The sequence below is a fragment of the Halichondria panicea genome, chromosome 11, assembly GCF_963675165.1.
Source record: "Halichondria panicea chromosome 11, odHalPani1.1, whole genome shotgun sequence".
In the NCBI taxonomy this organism is placed as follows: Eukaryota; Metazoa; Porifera; class Demospongiae; order Suberitida; family Halichondriidae; genus Halichondria; species Halichondria panicea.
In genome coordinates this window covers 3,691,621-3,711,423 of record NC_087387.1, presented here as the reverse complement: position 1 = coordinate 3,711,423, position 19,803 = coordinate 3,691,621, and the positions used below count along the sequence as shown (strand labels likewise).

General features: G+C 40.0%; 3 protein-coding genes across 6 annotated transcripts in view; 1 reads left to right on the top strand and 2 right to left on the bottom strand.

Moving 5' to 3' along the window:
* The window catches only part of LOC135343672 (protein F37C4.5-like), a 59,537-nt gene extending 54,692 nt beyond the window's left edge, over positions 1-4,845 (bottom strand). The window contains exon 1 of the mRNA XM_064540649.1: positions 4,787-4,845. Coding sequence (XP_064396719.1) covers positions 4,787-4,830 — 44 coding nt within the window. The 5' untranslated portion in view covers positions 4,831-4,845. The remainder of the gene's footprint in view (positions 1-4,786) is intronic.
* Positions 623-13,818, bottom strand: LOC135343669 (ATP-binding cassette sub-family C member 4-like). 4 transcript variants are annotated; one of them, XM_064540639.1, is made up of 29 exons: positions 13,575-13,818; positions 12,819-12,929; positions 12,591-12,708; positions 12,448-12,535; positions 11,537-11,649; positions 10,935-11,024; positions 10,705-10,868; positions 9,933-10,058; positions 9,782-9,886; positions 9,450-9,696; positions 7,236-7,290; positions 7,086-7,180; positions 6,965-7,009; positions 6,189-6,380; positions 5,834-6,015; positions 5,661-5,757; positions 5,420-5,528; positions 4,457-4,641; positions 4,147-4,275; positions 4,023-4,060; positions 3,690-3,931; positions 3,471-3,550; positions 3,226-3,376; positions 2,342-2,463; positions 2,010-2,118; positions 1,859-1,959; positions 1,192-1,811; positions 956-1,061; positions 623-883 (listed from the first exon to the last, which is right to left on the bottom strand). In XM_064540639.1, exons 1-29 carry the CDS (start codon positions 13,733-13,735, stop codon positions 776-778), a joined length of 4,089 nt encoding a protein of 1,362 aa, XP_064396709.1. In that variant the 5' UTR covers positions 13,736-13,818; the 3' UTR covers positions 623-775. The 4 variants fall into 4 exon arrangements, with proteins under 4 accessions (XP_064396709.1, XP_064396710.1, XP_064396711.1 ...); XM_064540640.1 differs by having other exon boundaries at positions 2,342-2,421; XM_064540641.1 differs by lacking the exon at positions 9,782-9,886 and having other exon boundaries at positions 13,575-13,817.
* A 22-nt stretch (positions 13,819-13,840) lies between these two features.
* Positions 13,841-18,760, top strand: LOC135343674 (HSPB1-associated protein 1 homolog). The gene is made up of 5 exons (XM_064540651.1): positions 13,841-14,755; positions 14,839-14,946; positions 18,061-18,108; positions 18,187-18,252; positions 18,347-18,760. The coding sequence occupies exons 1-5, from the start codon at positions 13,967-13,969 to the stop codon at positions 18,698-18,700; spliced, it is 1,365 nt and encodes a 454-aa protein (XP_064396721.1). The 5' UTR covers positions 13,841-13,966; the 3' UTR covers positions 18,701-18,760.
* The last annotated feature ends 1,043 nt before the right edge of the window (positions 18,761-19,803 follow it).

Below are 19,803 nucleotides of genomic sequence, written 5' to 3'. Positions count from 1 at the left end.
ATGTACAGTACATACAATAAATTATGCGCCTCGTGCATGTTAAGATAATATTAGTCCATCCTCGGCACACTGGGTATACAGTAGGTGTGTTCTAATACTACAACACACAACAATAATTATTGTACACGCATGCACGTATGGCAATTGAAAAAATGCTGCATTCCCTATTAATTTAATGGTGCCTGTTTTTTATAGGGAGGTTCCACTGAGTGACTCAGCACTATAATTTTATATATAATTATAATGGCGACGATTATCTCAACTTTTGTTATCGCTACTAATGATATAAAAAAAAAAATAAAATTCTTAATAATAATTATTATATACAGCAATAAATGTATAGACCTCATTTATATAATTATACACAACGGTGACACTTATATCTATATAAACTTGGTTGTATTATTATTGTGCCTAATTATTTTGATGTGGAGGCTAACATCGTATAGCAGGTATAATTATTTCAAGGTATAAACTTTCGCGGAAAGACCAGTAGAAAGGATTTCGCGAATATTATTTAATTTTTGTGGACTAGCAACCTTTTGGCGCATTATACGTACGTGCGATACTAAATTTGTGGGTAAATGTTTGTGGTACATGCTTAATCAGCGAAAACCGCAAACATTACACGATATACCATGTTCGAATTTAAAATTCCGAAAGAGGCAAACCAAATCTATGCAAGGCTATTCCCTCTCCATGACTATACATCTACAATGTATAATTATACTATAGACACACACTACAGTTAGAGTACTAGCTACAATTTGTATAATTATGATATTGCTGTTTTAACTCTTATCATCTCTGACAGAAGAGATTTGGGATCTTTCAACAGATTGAAAGGAGTATCAAATTCCAGCACTTCTCCATTATCCAGTACCTAACACAAAGGCAAATTATGATTATGATTGCGATTATCAGTGATAACTATATAATCAAGAGCAAGACTAACCAATATTCTGTCGGAGTTCATTATTGTATTGAGTCGATGTGCTATTGTAATGATAGTACACTCAGAACATTTTTGTCTGATAGTTTGCTGGATTATCTCATCAGTTCTGTAAGTAATAATTAGTATGCAAATGCAAGGTGTATAGTAAGAATACAGGGATCCATAGTATGCGTTATAATTACATAACAGAAATGTTATAATGCATGGATAGTCACATGATTAGTTATGCAGTATACCTTAAGTCCACATTAGCGGTGGCTTCATCCAGAATGAGTATCTTGTTCTTTTTCATCATTGCCCTAGCCAGACACACTAGCTGTTTCTGTCCCACACTGAAGTTGCTGCCTCCTTCTAACACCTCACCAGCCAGCTGTCCCTCTAGCTGCTGCACTGTACTCTTTAACTGCACCTGCTCCAGCACATCCCACAACTCATTGTCTGAGAACTTGTTGAAAGGGTCTAGGTTGTAGCGCATTGTCCCACTAAACAACACAGGGTCTTGGGGAATGATGGACATCTTACTGCGTATGTCATGCAATCCAATAGACAGGATGTCGACGCCATCAATAGTGATTCGTCCGGAGGGCTCAGCTAGTCGGAAGAGCACAGACAAAAGCGAAGATTTACCAGCTCCAGTTCTCCCGACAACTCCAATCTTTTCAGCTTGTCTTATAGCAAAACAAACACTCTTCAACACAAATGGGAGATTGGGAGAGTACTGAAATGCTACATTCTCAAACATCAGGCAACCATTGCTCGGCCAGTCGCTGGACGGCTTTTTGTCGATAGGAACAGTTTCAAATGAAGCTTCATTTCTCAGATCACTATACTCAATGATTCGTTCGGTTGCAACCATCTGCAATAAAATTAGAATCTGGCAGACATTATGCTCAATATGCTTACAGTGCTCTCAACATCTGCACTCAAGCGCACAGAATACTGAAACTCTTGAGCAAGTGATAGAGTGTATGTCAAGGCAAGCCCAATCAGAGCAGGGTCGAACACTGCAATAATAAGCTCATTAATAATTTTTTAGAATAAGAATTGAGAATACCTGTGCTCAACGATGGAGCAATAAAGACAACAGACGCCAGAAGTAAAATGACTATCAAATCTAATCGGACTCCAAGCCATCTGGTCAAGGCTTGATAGGCATAGTACGCCTGTATATAAACAAATAATGATTATTATGGGTGCCTGAGACAGTATTATTATACTATATGGGGACCCTATCGTAGAGCTATAGCATGGTCACCCCCCTTGTGTTCCGTTTTCAGCATAACAGTGTCATGTTTCTTAATGCCTGTTCCAACTTTGTATATTATGAGTATAATAATTTTCATGGATCTATGAAAAGTCACCCTAAATCCTTGCAAAAAATATGACCTTTGTGTGTTCATTCTGGTAATCGTGGAACTGCTTCACTGACATCGCTGTCTTTCCAAACGACCTGATGACGGGCAGACCTTGCAGGGTCGAGGAGATGTGAGAGTAAACTGGACTACGAGCTGAATGATATCATTATTATGTAGACACGTGTTGTTTAATCACTAAACAAAAGTTATGGGTGCTCTATCAATTTACACTCATTATAAGATGAAAGCACCGCGGGTGCTGATGCCTCGGTGGAGGTGCCAAAGCTACATAACATAAAGCTACTAATAGCTAGCTTTTATACACACATTGATTATAATTATCACGATGAACATTTTTAAGCATGCAAAATCTGGAATCAAGGGAAACTCAAGGAGTGGGTAATGATCGACGATGATTGTTGTTAAAAACGATCGATGCCAAAAGTTCAGGTCTAAAATTAATGGCTGCAAGTCAGTAGAGCCTTGCAGCTCTCTTCTCACTCTTGCAGTTACCAATAGGTCTAGTGCAGAGCTAACTACTAAGTAGAGTAGCAACACTTGGTGAACAAGTTTTGCTACTGAAAAGGCTGCAATGGCATTCCAAGTAAGCAAAACTAGGCATAACTCGAGAACGAAGCTTTATTTTGCAAATCCACAAATACGAATCCAAGAAAACATGACTAGAAGCCTATACTTGCACTTCATTGATCCTTGAGCAGCTGTAACAGTCTACACACACAGACAGACACACACACACACAAACACACTACCGTATACCTCGCTTGCGCATGCGCACCGAGGCATAATTATCCCATGCAGCATAATTATAGCTGACAAATTGCAAATAGTGTTTAAGTATTCAGGGCCGATTTTGCAGATCCCTGCCATCAATGGCCCTGGTATTAATAGTCTCACCTAATCCTTCAAGCCTCTTAATGTCTCTCACTGTTTTCAGATAATACCATCTTAAGGCTAGAAACAAAGGTAGGAGGACCACACATGGGATGAGCAGCCAGGGCAAACCAACGATAGCTGTGACGACAACAGCCCACATCCGACAAAAATACTACAAAGGTTTGGGATATTCATGCAGTGTAAACAGAAGATACGTATACGTACCACATTGTCAAAGAACGTATGTACAGTTACAAAATCCTTACTATCATGTATTCGCTGAAAATATAGGGAAGCAGGTCATCTAGAAATCCAACATCTTTGGAAAATCTGTTCAGAATCCTTCCTGTACAAGTAGTCAAGATAAGCGTTAGAGCATGTCAATTTGCTGGTGACCAAAGCAGCACTGAAACTAGTATGCAACATTCCTAAAAGTACGTTACACATGCATGCAGACAACAAAAAACCCTTTAAAAAGTGTATACCTATTGGATTGGTATCAAAGAACAGCATTGGAGTGTGCAAAATACAGTCAAGCATTTGATTGTGAAGAACACGAGAAGCATTCACACACATACTGCTGAAAAGAACAATTTTAATAAAGTTCAGAAGAATGGTTCCAGCCAATAAACCAGCAAAAGTAGAAATCCTCTCATTTGTGGACAGTAAACATATGGTGCGATTTCCGCTGTCAAATGTTTCATTCAGCAACTGGTAACACTGTGCCCTATATTACAACAGTGCATGACCAGACTGAAGAATGATATCGATAGTATTGATCACTGACATTATGCCATGCACTTATGGATCATTATTACCAATCAGATATCCACCAGTCACAAGCCACTAAGCCACCCTGCATAGAGATTGTTTGACTGAACGAGCTCATGCTTAATCTTGTGAAAATGGCATGAATACATAAATATAAATTATAGTACTTACTTCTCCAAAGATGAATAGTAGCACCATCAACATTAGTATCAGGGCATTACCACCAGCCTGGAAGTATTTCACATACGTGGTGAATGATATAGACCCATAGCTCCTCTCCTCTGGTGAAAGATTGTTTACCTATAATAAACAATTAGCATGTAGTACTAGATCTACTATAAAAAAGCGTGCTATATGCATTTAGTGTGCCTCAACGCACTTCATTTTTTACAGTGCCAGTGTATATAGTACATGTATTGTGTTGACACAAGGGAATATCATAATTGGTACTACAGATTATTCAATTACAGTCTGTTTGAACCTTTGTTGGTAACTGCTGGATGCTGATTTCAGAGTGCAGAGAGTAGAGAGAGGGTACGGAAAAGAGAGATGGTTCATATTTGTAGCTGACACATCCAGTTGCATCGGAAGCAGACTTCTGACTTGGTTTATTACGGTCTGAAACTTCACGAGTGATGGATGAAACGTAAGCCTTGCCATCATTATCTGTACGGGAAAATATTCTAAATACACCAGTTTGGCAGATGTCGGTACACCTGATGGTATGTACCATAGAACGGATAATTTTCATGGGGTAAACAATTTGTTGAAATTAAACAGCGGTAATTTTCGGGAGTAACCCTTTACCGTAGCCTCTACACAGGCTCTCCTTTTTCTGTTCTTTATCACAATCATTCAATAAGACTGTATTAATCGTTTAATAAGATAAAATACGGTAGGAATAAAGAAAGAAATAGAGGTAGAGTTAGGAAAAAGGAGAGCCTGTATCGGGAAGTCGCGTGAGGGTAGAAGGGTGGTAGAAAGGTGAAAATGAGCGTGGGCATGCTGAGCTAGAGATGTTGGACTGCCCATGCAGAGATCTACGACAGCCTAGCCACGGCCACATGGACTTGACTCCCCAAATTAGCCTTGCAAAGAGGCTGGAATTCGAGACTACTTCTAAGCCAAGTCTTCATTGGGGGGCGGCAATCAAATCAAGCTAAGTTGGTGGGTTGGGCTGACCACAAATTCAAATTCAAACTAAAGTGATGACCTTTTTCCCGATTGAACGGTAAAGGGTTATAGAAGTTTGTTTGCTTCATTACGTACGTGCACTGCATTGCATCATAGATAATCTATGATTGCATGCGTTCCGGTAATCCACGCCTAGCTTTTTGTGGGTAAAATTTGTGTCTAGGTCAGCTTGCTACTTGCTATACGGTATATGAATTGGTTGCGCTTAACCCAGCTAGAAACTTGCATGCATGTGCATGAATAACTTTACCTAGCTCAGATGCATGCAGCTCCTCAATGTCCTCTAGCCCCAGCAGTTGCTTTAAGTTGACATTTCTGGCCTGTAGCTCATTCACTTCACCATAGACTTCTACACCTCTCTGCAAAAAGGAAGATTACAAGTGTCAACATACTGGAATAACTCTAACTATTATTATACTAATAAAAAAATAAACACTCACACAGAGGAACCTACAGGCTACAAGGAATATTATTAAGTTCAAATCAACAACCTCTTTGAGCCCCAGAAGTTGATCACTACGCAGGGCAAACTGTACTTGATGAGTTACAAGAATCACCAGTTTTGCAGCTAATAATCCTTTTATACACCTATAGTGACGTAAAAATACAACTTATACTTATGACTGAAAGAGTACATCTAATACCCTACTAGCTTAATATGCACCTGTCAAAGATATGCTTGGCCACTGCTGTGTCCACTGCACTGAAAGGGTCGTCGAGGAGGTAAATGTCTGCCTGGTGATAGATTGCTCTGGCCAGACTCACTCGTGCCTTCTGTCCCCCACTCAGAGTGACTCCTCTCTCCCCCACCAGCGTCAAGTCATCATTCACTAGTTGGATAATGTCCTGTGCATACAATCATAATACAAAATTAAGATAGGCAAATACATAATACATAATACATGTGCCTTTAAAACTGATTGTTGTTATAATGGCATACACTTTTGCCTACTTAATAATTGGCTACAGTTTATAAATCTTACACTGGTTCTCAAATTCAACATTTGCATTGATCTCACCTTTTTTAGAGCACAGGCATCGATGACTGCGTTGTATCTGACTGGATCATACTCATTCCCAAACAAGATGTTGTCACGAAGAGAAGCTGAGAACAACCAGGGCTCCTGAGACGTGTAGGATAATCTACCATTGATGTTTACTCTCCCAGAGGAGGGCTGCAGCTCACTCAGCAATACTTGCAGCAGGGTGGACTGCATGTATATAGTGTATACAATAAATTTATGCAATGATATTCAGGGGCGGATCCAGGGGTGATTTTGAGGGTCTGAAGCCCCCCCCTTTTGAAAAAACTACCATGTGTTGTAGTCTGACTCTACAACAATTTTGCCACCAATTATGCATCTGTAGACTCACTTGAAATCACTTGAGAGATGCTAGACAACAGCTACTAGGAGTATAAAGGATCTAGGGTAGCTAGCTGGACGTACCTAGCTAGCTAGCTAGCTGTTGGTACGTACGTACATCTGATCAGTACAGTACAGTACAGTATCACCATAGTATTAAAAGTAAGTGCAGAGGTCAACGTATTCTACTCATTAATATGAAAGTTCAAAGGTCAAATCTTGCAAAAAAATTCGCCTCCGGCGAGGCTGCCCTGGGCGGCTCCGCCGCCCTCGTAAGGGGCTTTGCCCCTTTCTAGCTAGCCCCCCCCTTTTGTTTTTCCTGGATCCGCCCCTGATATTAATTGTAAGAAGTGTGAAAAACTTTGCGATTGCATGATCATTATACGTAAACATAGCATGGGCAGTTCCCAATCACACTTCGATCAGTTCACCTTTCCTGATCCCACAGAGCCAAACACAGTAAGAAGTGGACTAGCCTGCATACAAATGTATTATTTAATATGAATGCTGTTAAAGTTTTTAAAACATAGTGCATGACTGTCATCTTGATACCTTTGTGAGTTTAATGCTGATGTTCTCAAGTACTGGAGTGTCGCCCCAGGATGCGGACATATTTTCAACAAGGACAAATGATTCCATACAGTCATCTGCAGAGTAAAACTGGATTATGAGCCAGAAAATATTATATTGGTATAATTATACCATTAGCTGGGCAATTGCTGATGCCTTGAGAAGAGTCTTTAACAGCAAGGAATTTCTGTACCATATAAGCACAGTCATGCAAGTATTACAATACATAAATAAATAGACAGGTCCACGACACGCATTTGCCATCCTGAGCCCAAATTACTACAAGCAAACTACCGTATAGTTTGTTAAACAGCTAGAACACAACGATTGGCCAAGGGAACACCTAGAAACAAGTTATAGAAACAAGCCTCGCAGAAAAGTGCATAGCAAAACTTGTCCATGAGTGTTGCTACTCTACTTAGTAGTTAACTTTGCACTGGAACGCTAGCTATTGGTAGCTGCAAGAGTGAGAAGAGAGCTGCAAGGCTCTATTGTACTGCACTGATGCAGTAGTCATTAATTTTAGACTTTTGGCATAATTATTTTTAGCATAATTTCCCACTATTCAAGTTTCCCCGTGATTAATGAAATGATAAATCGTGCGTGCATGTATTAGCAAATCGGGTTAGCGAGGTTGTACTGTATTGCCAATACAATACCTTGCTAATCCGAATAGAGCCGGACCAGACCCCATCCAAATACATGACAATTTCCGGATTAACGGATACAATTAAGTGATTATGAATATCATTAACGAAGACACTTGTGTACATGTATTATGATATATTACTGTGGCCTGAAGAAAGGGAAGTTGCTATAGCTAGAAGAGTCTTTTATCTCAACTTTCTCTCCAATACAGTGAGTCTTGTGAGCTCTCTTCGTTTTCTTTGTAGTGGTCATTCTATTATATAAGCGAGGACTGCGAGGTATTAAGCAATTTTATTAATAAAATTATTGCTGATTCAACAAAGCAAGTTAGAGTGCAAATGCGCAGTAGTCTACTGTACTGACAGCCCCTCCTCTTTTTCAGTTTGCCATTTTGTTCGGATTTGCGAGGTTTCGAACTAAAGGGACCCAGATTAGCGAGGCTCTGCTGTAGCTAGTAGGTTTATGTTATGTAGCTTTTACACATCCACCGAGGCATGCTGATGGAGCGGCCCGTGCTTTCATTACAGTTGGTTAAGAATGAAGACTTAATAATATATTATACAGTGGAACCTCCATTAACGACCACCTCCAAAGAGCAACCACACACTATATAACGGCCAAGTGCTCAGGTCCGGATTGAAACTACAATAACTTCAATGTAAAGCAACCTCTCAGGAGCGACCACCCCTCTACTCCGTATAACGAGCGGCTTTCTAGTCCCCAACTTCAATGTAAAGCAACCTCTCAGGAGCGACCACCTCTCTACTCCGTATAACGAGCGGCTTTCTAGTCCCCAACTAGCTTTAGCAATGGAAAATAACCTCCCAGAACGGACAGCCACACCCAGAATTAGCAGAAAATTATTGCTGAGATAGCATCGTGAAAACCTGGCTGTAGCTTGTCTCTACAGCCTTTTCAAAGCTTGTATGAGCGCCGTTAGCAAAGCCCCAAGATTCATTTGCAGTAAGAAATGACTCATAGAAAATACATAGCTGGCAATCGAAACCTCCCAAGGAAGACCACCTCTCTATAACGGCCAAAAGGCTGTTCCCCATGGTGTCCGTTTTATGGAGGTTCCACTGTACTGAAGAAAAGGTTGACAGAAGACAATCTTCCTTTAAAATTTTGGCTATCAGCAATGTGGAAAAAAGAAGCCATAACTTTGGTAAAATTTCTTGTGCAAAGGTAAAATTACAAGAATGAGAAATTGTCTGCGGAATCTGAATCTGAGGAAACTGCCTTTAGCCAGAGTTGTAGTTGTAGGCGCAAAATCTCCTATGTAAAATGAATGAAGCCAATTATTACAACCCCTTCCCAGTTAGTTAGTCAGAACAAAATGTGGTAGATCTGTGTGAATTTCTCGAATATATACACGCATGAGAAAATTTAGCGATTTCAACCACCAATAATAATATTCGTTCAGGCCTGACACAAAATATTATGATACAGTAGAACCTCGATTCTCCAACTTGGCAATTTTCTCTGAAAATGGTGTGGCTTATCTATTCGATTATCCGACATATTAAGTTATCTGGGCTGCCTCTAGAACCAAGGCGTCCGGATAATCGAGGTTCTACTGTATTCCTTTAGTAACCAACTATGCTTTTGACAGAGCAAAACAGTTTGTTTTTCAGTGCGAAAAGTGATACAATTTACTGTTATGATTATGTGGAAACAATGTACAGTTACGTAGCTCACACTGATCCTTGAGATTGCAACAAGACCTTCAGAGATTGCTAATTCAATGTTGACAACTGCATACACATCAAGCTTGAGGAGGATAATCAGAGAGAGGGTGGTGAAGACCTTTTTGGGAGTAAGGATTCCACCAATGGCTGTGTAGACAGAGAATAGTGTGAACGATACGATGGGAACTGAGACCAAAATAAGTGACAGGCCGATGGCGCGGATTGTAGCACTCTGGAGAATGATGAACGACTCTCTCCTATATACAAAATAATAAAATTATACGTATGTAGTTGAACTTGAATAAGGGGTGCAATTTGGTCTTTTTGGCATTTTATAATTACATGGATACCCTAACTATACTTGCAGTTTTAGTTACAAGTAGACCTCCAAAGATGTTTCTTGTGACCATGTCCATTACTAAAGCAGTACCAGGATTACCTGCCCCCCTTTACAATAGAGAATCAGTAGTTTAATCCACATGGAATTGCAAACCTTCTTAGTTTTGAGATGACAGCCTTGAGGGCAAACTCCCAGGCGTACATCTTGATGACCTTCATTCCAGATATTACCTCATTCATGATACGAATACGCTTGTCAGTCACTAATGCAGACTTGTGCCTAATATAAGGAACAAATACACTTTGTATAATTATGTACAACTGTATACTAATACTACAGTTGAGCCTCGATTATCCGAACACTGATCATCCGAATTATCGATTTCCGGACGAAAAATTCGACCAAATGTAATGATATTCATAGCAAACACCTACTCGCGCATGTGCATTAAGTGTCCACGTGGTTCAGCTTAGCCTAACAGTATAATTATAGCTTAATTGCTACCTTGTTCTGTCTATTGCTTCAGTATGTCCAAGACTATATAGATCTAGTACATTTGTAAGCGTTTGTAAGAGTTCTGGACAACATCGTTGCTGATTTGCATTTTGCAGAGGCTACTCGAATTATTGATAGACGTGGCTCATTTAGAGTCATTCTGGTATCCAAATATTTCAGCCATCCAGATGAGGTGGGGACACCAGGTGTTCGGATATTAAGGCTCAACTGTACTACAAACATTATGCGCTCGAGTCATAATAACAACATATAAGTATTTTATCCTCCCTAAAGAATGAACTAATTATTCGAGGATACAAAATTAATGAATGGAACTTTGATTTTATGCGCTAAATAGCTCAAAAAAGGGTAGTTGGTAAATGTCTCTCGCTAATTACTGAATTTAGTGCCAGCAATCATTTGAAAATACCTTAACTTGGAAAATACTTTTGCCAACAGAAGTTGCAATGGGGTTAGTACGAGGATAAACCCGATTATGGTGAATGCACTCCATCCAACCTCAAGATAAGCGATGTACGTTAGCACACTCCAGGTAATTGGAATAATCCATACAACAGGAAGATGAAGGAAGGCCTGAATTTAGGATAATGTCTCTCAGTATAGGTATAATTATTTATAATCATCATAAAATTGTTTTACCAGCTCAAACTTCTGCACATCATTTGAGGCCAGATTGACGATATGTCCAACTGACAGCTTCCCAATACTCACTTGACTCAGAGTGGTCACCTGAGTTTGAAGTATTTATTAGTGAACGATAACTTACCAATACAGTGGACTCTTGCTAATCCGGCTCTCTGATTTACGGTCACCTCGATATAATGGCCGTTTTGTTTGGCACGGATGCTACTATAGCTGTATAAAAAATTCACCCTGAAATATGGCCACCTCGCTATTACGTATACTGGTCAATTCTGACCGCCCCAACAAGATGTATACATGTAGTTTATACGGTCGGATATGATTTTTGGGTGTGGTTTTGATGAACATTTAATTATACTCGAATAAGAGAACATAATTATAATGATTCATTATCGTCGAGACAAATCCGCTAAAGTAGCCATTGGATTTGAGGCAAGACTGCAAATTAACCGCGTCACTTTCTGAATGCGGCCACTTCGCTAATGCGGCCAAAGTGCACGGTCCCAAGGGTGACCAAATTAATGAGAGTCCACTGTATATTGGTCTAAATACCAATCACATACGATACAGGTATACATCTCACACTGTGCTAAACTTACCTTCTGATAAATAACTGCGGTCATGAGTGTTCGAGAAATCATTCCTAGCTTGTAGCCCAGCAAATAGTTGTGAGCATGTATGAATATCACAAGTAGGGCACACAGGACAAGGCCTGCATAAAAGTGATGCAGTTATTACTAGCTACTGGATGCGTAAACTAATTCACATGCCGTAATTAGTAAAACCAGTAGGTTTTACATAGGATTTGATTGGCAGTGGGTTTGCCTGTGTTTAGCAATAATTCCCTTATTTTGACTCATGTTCAATCTCTGCAGGGAAAGGCCACATCTAGAAACTGGCTGGACATATAGTTTATTTAGCCTTTACTCTCTTTGTATCTCTCATTTCATAATTCATGACATTTTAATGAATGATATTGTCATTTTAAAAATTGCACTATTTTGATGTTTCACCGCTCTTTGTAAATACCTTATTGTTACTACCGTATAGCGGGTAATTTTTGTGGGGTAAAATATTCGTGGGCAAGCTGATCTCCACGAAATTTTAACGTAGGCGTGGCTTACCGGAACGTATGAATGCAGTGCAGGCAATGAGACTAAACGAAATTTTTACTCACGAAAATCACCGTTTTCCAGATAAACGAATTACCCGCCATACGGTATTATAAACAGGTACTCATTTTAGCGAATTTGTAATAACGCTAAATTAAGTGTGCGCTAATAATAAAACACAATTGAATCTCATAAAAAAAAATTGTTTTTCTTCTTTTTTTCTAATGTACTTTTGAGAGTATGATAAGCAAGCTAGCCCTTTTTTCATCTGTATCTAACTAGATAGGAGTTATAATTATGCTCTCGTCTGATTACTTGTTTCATGCTTTTTGGTGGTTCCTTTGGCCAATCCTAGCACATTCCAAATGTTTTTCTAGTCTGATAATCATACTACTTGCCTGCTCCAAGCAAGTATGGATCCTGAGCATTTCCTATGGTCTCTGTAAGATATCCAAGTAGTACAGACTGTGATACTAGAAGAACAGTCTGGAAAATGAATAATTTTATGTATTCATGCAGTAACATAAATTATGAAACTCACTTCCATGAAATAGAAGATGCTATGTACCAATACTCGCCAGGGCATACAGCGTATCAAGGTTAGCATTAGTCTGGGTTTTTTACCACTTTCCTTCCTCAACATCTCTTCCGCCCAGTAACTAAACATGAGGATTGCAAACGATAATTATACTTTCTATACACACGTAACTAATAGTTGCACTATTACAATTAATCTGTTACGTGACAATTTAAGGTATTTACAGTGTACCGGTTGAATCTCTGTAAAAGTTTCTGAGAGTCTGTCTCAGAAGGGTGTGGATATAGGTTGTCCCGAGTCACTCCGTGTCTCATGCCATGCCAAAGGAGTGGTTCCAGCCATCTGAAATTATAACAAACAATGGAAGGTATTGTGCTGTCGGTTTAATCATAGATTAAGGAAGAGAGGGATTGCATGGAAACACGAGTCCACGCACGTGATTTTTCCTTGGCTTTACATTGGGGGGCGGGGCCTATTCCTAAACCATCCGTGTTGCCCCCCGGCCCCGCCAAACCCCAGGAAACACTTTTACTTGTTTGAGGCCTTATACAGAACATCCTAAAACTTGATTTCCGTACCTGGCCTGTGGATAAACACATAAAATAATTCTCGGTTGTTGGGAAAGAGCTAGAGGTACATAGCGTTTTTTTCCACCGTTTGAGATGGACTGCTATAGGCTATGAACCAATAACATTTATAATCTAAGACTGCCTAGCTAAGTAGTGTCCTGGATTACAAATGTCCTCAAGTATGGAAATGAAGTGTAAGTTCAGCAGCAGTTTTTTATATTGGTAGTACGACAATTGTTTGTCTCCTCAACCGTTTCCAGCCTGGGTTTTCTTTCCACGTTGGAGTAGCAGCCTCGAGTAAAACCGGGGGCAACACAGATGGTTATTCGAGGTCAAATCTGTTTCCAATCCCTGGCCCTCTCTTCCCTTAATCTATGGTTTAATCTATGGTCTATAACGTAGACGTACATCAACTCACAGAAAAAGTAGCCATGATAAAATGTTGTACTTTGGCCGTGGGTCCTTCTTTTCACTGACACCACCACCCACCGCTGAATGACCACCCTTCCCAAATCTCCGATCCCAACCTTCCTCTTCTTCAGAGGACACTGTCTTGGACTCTGCTTGACTGTCAGCCATGGTCGATCACAGTGAAATCAAACATGAGCCAAAATGCATTATCATTGGTCTCGCACCAGCCCCGATTAAAGTCTACCACAACAACTGCATCCTCTATTTCAGGCTCGATTTCAGGCCGCCAAAGACTTAGAGAGAGAGATATGTACGTAGATATCTATGTGTTGAAGCACCTCCTAATCCTTCACAGGCCTTGGATTTGCTGAGCTCTGGATAACGTGACCATGCTATGATATGGCAGTATCCATTTTCAATCCCAGCCATGGGGTTCAGTTGCCTCCACTAGTATTTAAAGCAATGTTTGATAGTCTTGAGAGGCCACTGGTTGTGAAGGGCCAACTTCAGCCATGGATGCAGGCACAGTCTTGGAAAGTAACGGATGTGTGCAGTATCTTGGGTAAACATGGAGAAATCACAACATTTAAAATCTGCCCAAGAGAAGGAAGTGAGAGTTTTAAGAAGAGGTTCAAGAAAAATGATCCGATATTCGAAACACAGTGTGATTATGTAGATGCGACATTCACGGACTTCGTTGAGTGGTTGTCAGTTGCACAATGTCAGCTTAACGAGCCAGCCTCTAAGAAACTGAAAATTGATACGACCGCAAGCGATCATACGCCGAAGTTCGATGGTCTTTCTAACCCTCTTTTGCAGTATGCTAGCTCAGAGTATTGGGTGTATGCAGACTACAAGTATATGTGTCACGTGTGTAGAGATCATCCTGAGCTTCTTTCAGCTATTAACTGGAGCTTGTTTGGCTTTGACGGTTGCAATGGGACGGAGTCGACCCTCTGGATTGGCTCTGAAGGAGCGTTCACGCCCTGCCATTACGATACTTACGGGTGTAATATTGTAGCACAGTTGTCCGGCGTGAAAAAGTGGACACTCTTTAGCCCAACAGATAGCGATTATCTCTACCCAACACGACTACCGTATGAGGAATCGAGTGTTTTTAGTGGTGTGAATGTTGTGAGCCCAGATTTGGAAAAATACCCTTTGTTTCAGCACACAACTGCATTCACTGTAAGTTTAAATGCTACATATACAGGCTAGGAAGTTTATATCATGTATCTTGTGGTTAGTTTTCTGTTGTCCTTCGTATATAGGCTCTTCTCGAACCTGGTGATGTATTGTATGTGCCGAAGCACTGGTGGCACTATGTTCAAAGTATGGGATCTGAACCAACACTCAGTGTGAATATGTGGATTCAACAAGTAAGTGACTGTTGAGTATCAAGTCATTACCAGGATTTTGGACCACCATTGTACCGTCTAGTCATAATTATCGAATCGATATTGTTTCCCGCATGCGTACCTAATTGAGGCTAATTGGAGCAGATGCAGCGAGTCCTTACGTAGTGTTTAGCGTTGAAACTGTGTTTATTAGTCTGTCTGTCCATCTATCTGTCAGTCATCAACCAGCATGATATATAGGGGTGTCTCTGTATTGTGTGGGGAGAGCCTTAGTGAAGTTGTAGTGAGTATTACTGGTGAAAAGGATAGTATGCCTCTGCTCTCTTTGATCTGTCGTTTTATTAGCCCCTGCTAATAGTGTTGAACTTCCCTTAACCTTGCTAGCAGATTGTTTCTTTGATATAAAGTTTCCGTAGGGAACGCCTTTGCCTTCGCCACTGTTGAGCTGTATCAGTTTCATCCATACTTGTCGCTTCCCTTTATTAGTGTTTTCAGATGTTGCTATACCTTGCTACTAGCTTTGCTCTTCATTCTTGCTCTTCATTGATGGAAACAGTTAATCGTTTACCGTATATGCTTGATCAGAAGCCGCGGCTACTAAATGTTTCATTTTGCTGGCGGAGGAGGTTACAATTCGAGAGAGGCCATTTTTCAAGAGCGGCGTTTATTAGCCACAGCTAATTCAACAACCTTTAGTTGGTCATCAAAAGTTTTTTCATCTGCATAAACTCGAACTCTGCCATGAGAAAGTCTTTGTGAAGCTGTGTTCACTGAGGCTACTATTTGAGAGCGGCTACTATAAATGTTTGCAAAGGAGGCTAGTATTTGAGAGCGGCCTTTAAACAAGAGCAGCCTCATACACGGTATATGCATGCGCACTAGAGCAGAACCCTCGGTGTTTGATAGGTTGTATCATAGTAACACATATGAAAGTCGAGTGAGAAAAGAGCTGCAAAATTTCCACTTCCAATATGATAGATAGCCTATAAATTTATAGTATCTATGGATAGCCATTGAATGTTGCGCATTCCTATTTACTCAACAGTCTACCGCGTTGTATCTTAATTCTCATTTTGGCTTTGAACTTTTGGCAAGTTTTTAAGCAGCATCATTAGTGTACTCTTTTGCGTCATTCCCTGCATACTAATTAATTATGCCTCGAGACGTAGGTACATGAGGGATACGTGTGTGTCTGTGTGTGTCTGTTCCAGCTGTAAGTGCTCAACGGTTACAATGCGACGAAAACTAACAGCTTCGTAGGCTTCTAGCCACGTTCTCTTGGATTTTGTTTCGTGGATTTGCAAACTAAAACTTCTTTCTCAAGTTATGGCCAGTTTTACTCACAGTGAAGGTCTCTTCAGAATATTTTGTAGCATCATCTGTTCGCACAAACTCTCATTCAGTTAGCCTCACACTAAACGCTAGCTGTTTGTTAGCTACAAGAGTCAGGAAAGAGTAGTTGGGCGTGGCCCAACCCTGGACGCTCACGTAGGGTTGGGCGTAGCCTCGAGACATCGGCGTGGTCTCAAGGCTAGGTTGGGCGCCACTGCAATGTCATGTATTGTTCTAGCCTTGATTCCAGGCCCTTGTGAAGGAGGCTAGTATTGTTCCTGCAGAAATGTTGAAATCCAATCAGATTGCAGCGTTCAAGTGTTGAAGGCGTGGCTCATTAATGAACAAGTCAGTAACTAGTAATTCTCTTAGTCAAATCAACATGCAATGATAGTAGACAAGCCAGCTTGAGCCAGGAACACGCCAGGTCATTTAGAGCTAGTGGCATGCAAAATGTCTCTGCAGTAGCATTCTAACTGAGCTTTGCAGTTACCGCCTATTGGATTAATGTTAGCCACACCCTAGGACTAAGTACCGGTGGAACAAAACCTGACATTGCTGTGGTGCCCAACCCTACGTGAGCAGCCAGGGTTGGGCCACTAAGGAAAGAGCTGCAAAGCTGCATGCCTATATACCAGAGGAGGAATGCCAGGGTCAAGTTTATACACCCCACCAATAGCTCGATCGTCTTTATAATCACAACAGAAGCTTTCGCGCCTCGAACAAACCAGCTGAGAGAAGATGTCCAGGATTTACTTTGATGCATTCTTCGAAACCACAAGATACGCAAAATTAGTCTTCTGTGACTACCTTAAGATGACATATTTTCACAGGTAGATTTGTTTGCGTTTTTACAGTTTTGTACATTAATTTTTGCTGGTATAATTTTTGCGAAATGTCGATCTGGATACATTAAACAAGAGGGCGGCCAATTATTTGCGAGTACTAATTTTTGCGATTTTATCATTCGCAGAAGTAGCACACGCGAAAATATGTCACCTTAAGGTATAATACTATATTGTATAAATTCTAGGTATAGTAAGCTTTCCAAGCAGGCAAATTAACGAACAGAAGCGTTAGCTAGTCAAGAACCCAGGACAAGAATGTTCAATTTTTCATCAACCTATTGATCCTGGCATTCCTCCTCTGCCTACACACACTGTACTGCCAGAAACAGCCCATGTGAACTCGGACCTCATTGCAGATCCACCCCTTATTCATTGACTAAAACTTCTACATACTTCTATCCTTGAAGATCATTCATAGACTTGTTGTTTTTCCATTATATTCTGTAACGACTGTGTGGGTTCATTGTCGACAATTGCAATTATAACATACAAAGACATACCTCTTCTACCTTCTAATACCTGATACTTTTTGAGCGAAGCAAAACATGGTGAGAAGCATTAGCACAGCGCAGCTTGTATCACTCGGTATTCAAGCAGCTTTGATGGAGGCATTAATTATCACCCGCGGTGCTTTCATGATCTACTGCTGTGCATCATTTTTGGCCACATTGACTTTGTTAAGACGATTAACTTTACTCAGGACTATAATTCTACTGTTAGCTTCACTTTGTACTTAGAGTGATTTACCAATAAAAATTATTGCATGTACACCTTCGAGAGGATCGAGAATTCAAGCAGCTAGATCTATGTATAAAGCTACATGCAAAATCACTGCTTCTCTTACACAAATTACACAATTTGCTCCCAATTAAACATGCTCTATTAATGCCACAAAATTCAATAAAAATTTGTAGTTTGCCGAAATCATTAACTACAATGCGTGATTTTCTAATAGGAGAGTTTTCCACATGAGCGGGTCAAAGAGGCAATCACAAGAACACTGGTGCGTTGGTAAAATTACGTAGTACTAAGCTATATAATTAATAGCTCATTATAATCATAAATCTTCTGCATATCCAAGATATCCCAGTTCACTGCACATTTAGCTGAACCAGAGGTACCGCCTGACTGGATTAACCCCAATGAGGTAAGTATCTCCATTAGATGATGCACATGGACATTAATTGTTTATTGCCAGGTCAATGGGGTGGGATATGTAATGTTACTCATCGTTTTCCCAGGTTATACTTTCAACTGGTGAGAATCTGAAGCTTCTGTCCAAAATGGTGCACGACAGAAAGTACCAATTGACAAGCACTAATTGTGCAGCTGATGGTCGTGATAGTAAGAGCGGATCCCCTAGCATTACTAATAAGACTTCAAGCAAGCGTAATATTATTAGTGGCAGTGATGACCCATGCACTGGCAGTGAGCATCAGCAACATCAAAAACAACAAAGTGACATTGAGATTCCAAGCAAAAAGGATATTACAAAAAGAGAAATAAGTATGCAAGACTTTGTGAAAGCTATTACTGATGACAAGGTTGTAACATTAATATCGAATATTTTACTGAAAAATGCTCACGTACTATAGACGTGTTCATAACGATTATATTTTTGATCGATTTGCCCAATACATGTACACTGTGCTGTGTGATAATGTACTATACCTAGGCTACTGCATGCATGCTTGCATGTGCAAATGACATGTACTGCGTACATCACAACTTCGTCCAATTTGGACGTGATATAATAAAATTTTGTCCCGCAGATATCAGCACCACCCCTATCCAATGTACATGGTTACCTCCGAACTGCAAATAGTTTTCCCCGTTGAAGCCATCATATGACGGCCAAGCGCTAGTGGTAATTTTCCGGGAAAAAGGCATCTGCCCAATTTTGAGCATAATAGGCACATTTATAACAATTACGAGAATAATAGGCAAATTTCACAGAAATACAGGTCAGTATGAGTCTAGCCTCGAGACCAGGCCGATAAGTATTTTAATCGGCCTGGATTCGAGGCTAGTACGAGTCATACTGAGTATAAACATTTTGGAAGTATATTATACTGCATGCAGTGGTTAACTATCTCCTGACCTTGCAATTCTATTAATAATTATATATAGTGTCACAGCAATTATTTATAGTTTAATCTTACTTGTGCAACGACATGGGGTCTATGTTGTGCTTTGGAGGAATAATGTGGGAATATTAATAATAGGTGATTTGAAAAGAATAATAGGCTGTTTACTTGAGCATAAAAGAATAGCATAATAGGTATAATAATTATCTCTAGCATAATCTACCAACCCCGGCCTATTATACTCGCAGAGAAGTTTCTGCAGATCCTGATTGAACCGTGAGAACATTTATTAGACACTTTGTGCCTTCATACAATATCGTTTGTGGACATAATTGTGAATGTTCGTTGTAAACGGTAATTAGTGGGAGTAGTCAGTTTCTAAGTAACGATGATGGTGTCAATATATCCCCTGGGGTCTGCGCTATACCTGTAGGAAATAGTTATAAGTCATTTCAATGTATGGTTCACGATATTAAAGAATTTATTCTGTATTTTCTTGAATGGGGAAGGGTTAAACTTTAACCTTAGATTGAAAATTACTTTTGTACTGTACCTTCATGTTTGTGGTTTTATTGCATGGGTGTGATTAACAGGAAATGGGGTTTTACAGG

Bases quoted from the DNA above. Each gene is read 5' to 3' on its own strand.
- LOC135343669 (XM_064540639.1), bottom strand. From the start codon at position 13,735: ATGGCTGACAGTCAAGCAGAGTCCAAGACAGTGTCCTCTGAAGAAGAG. The intron at 12,536-12,590 runs GTGAGTTTCATA...TTCATTTTCCAG, and splicing joins GCATCTTCTATTTCATGGAA to ACTGTTCTTCTAGTATCACA. The intron at 4,276-4,456 runs GTTCAAACAGAC...TGTTTATTATAG, and splicing joins TCCAGCAGTTACCAACAAAG to GTAAACAATCTTTCACCAGA.
- LOC135343674 (XM_064540651.1), top strand. From the start codon at position 13,967: ATGGCAGTATCCATTTTCAATCCCAGCCATGGGGTTCAGTTGCCTCCA. The intron at 14,756-14,838 runs GTAAGTTTAAAT...CTTCGTATATAG, and splicing joins AGCACACAACTGCATTCACT to GCTCTTCTCGAACCTGGTGA. The intron at 18,253-18,346 runs GTAAGTATCTCC...TCGTTTTCCCAG, and splicing joins ACTGGATTAACCCCAATGAG to GTTATACTTTCAACTGGTGA.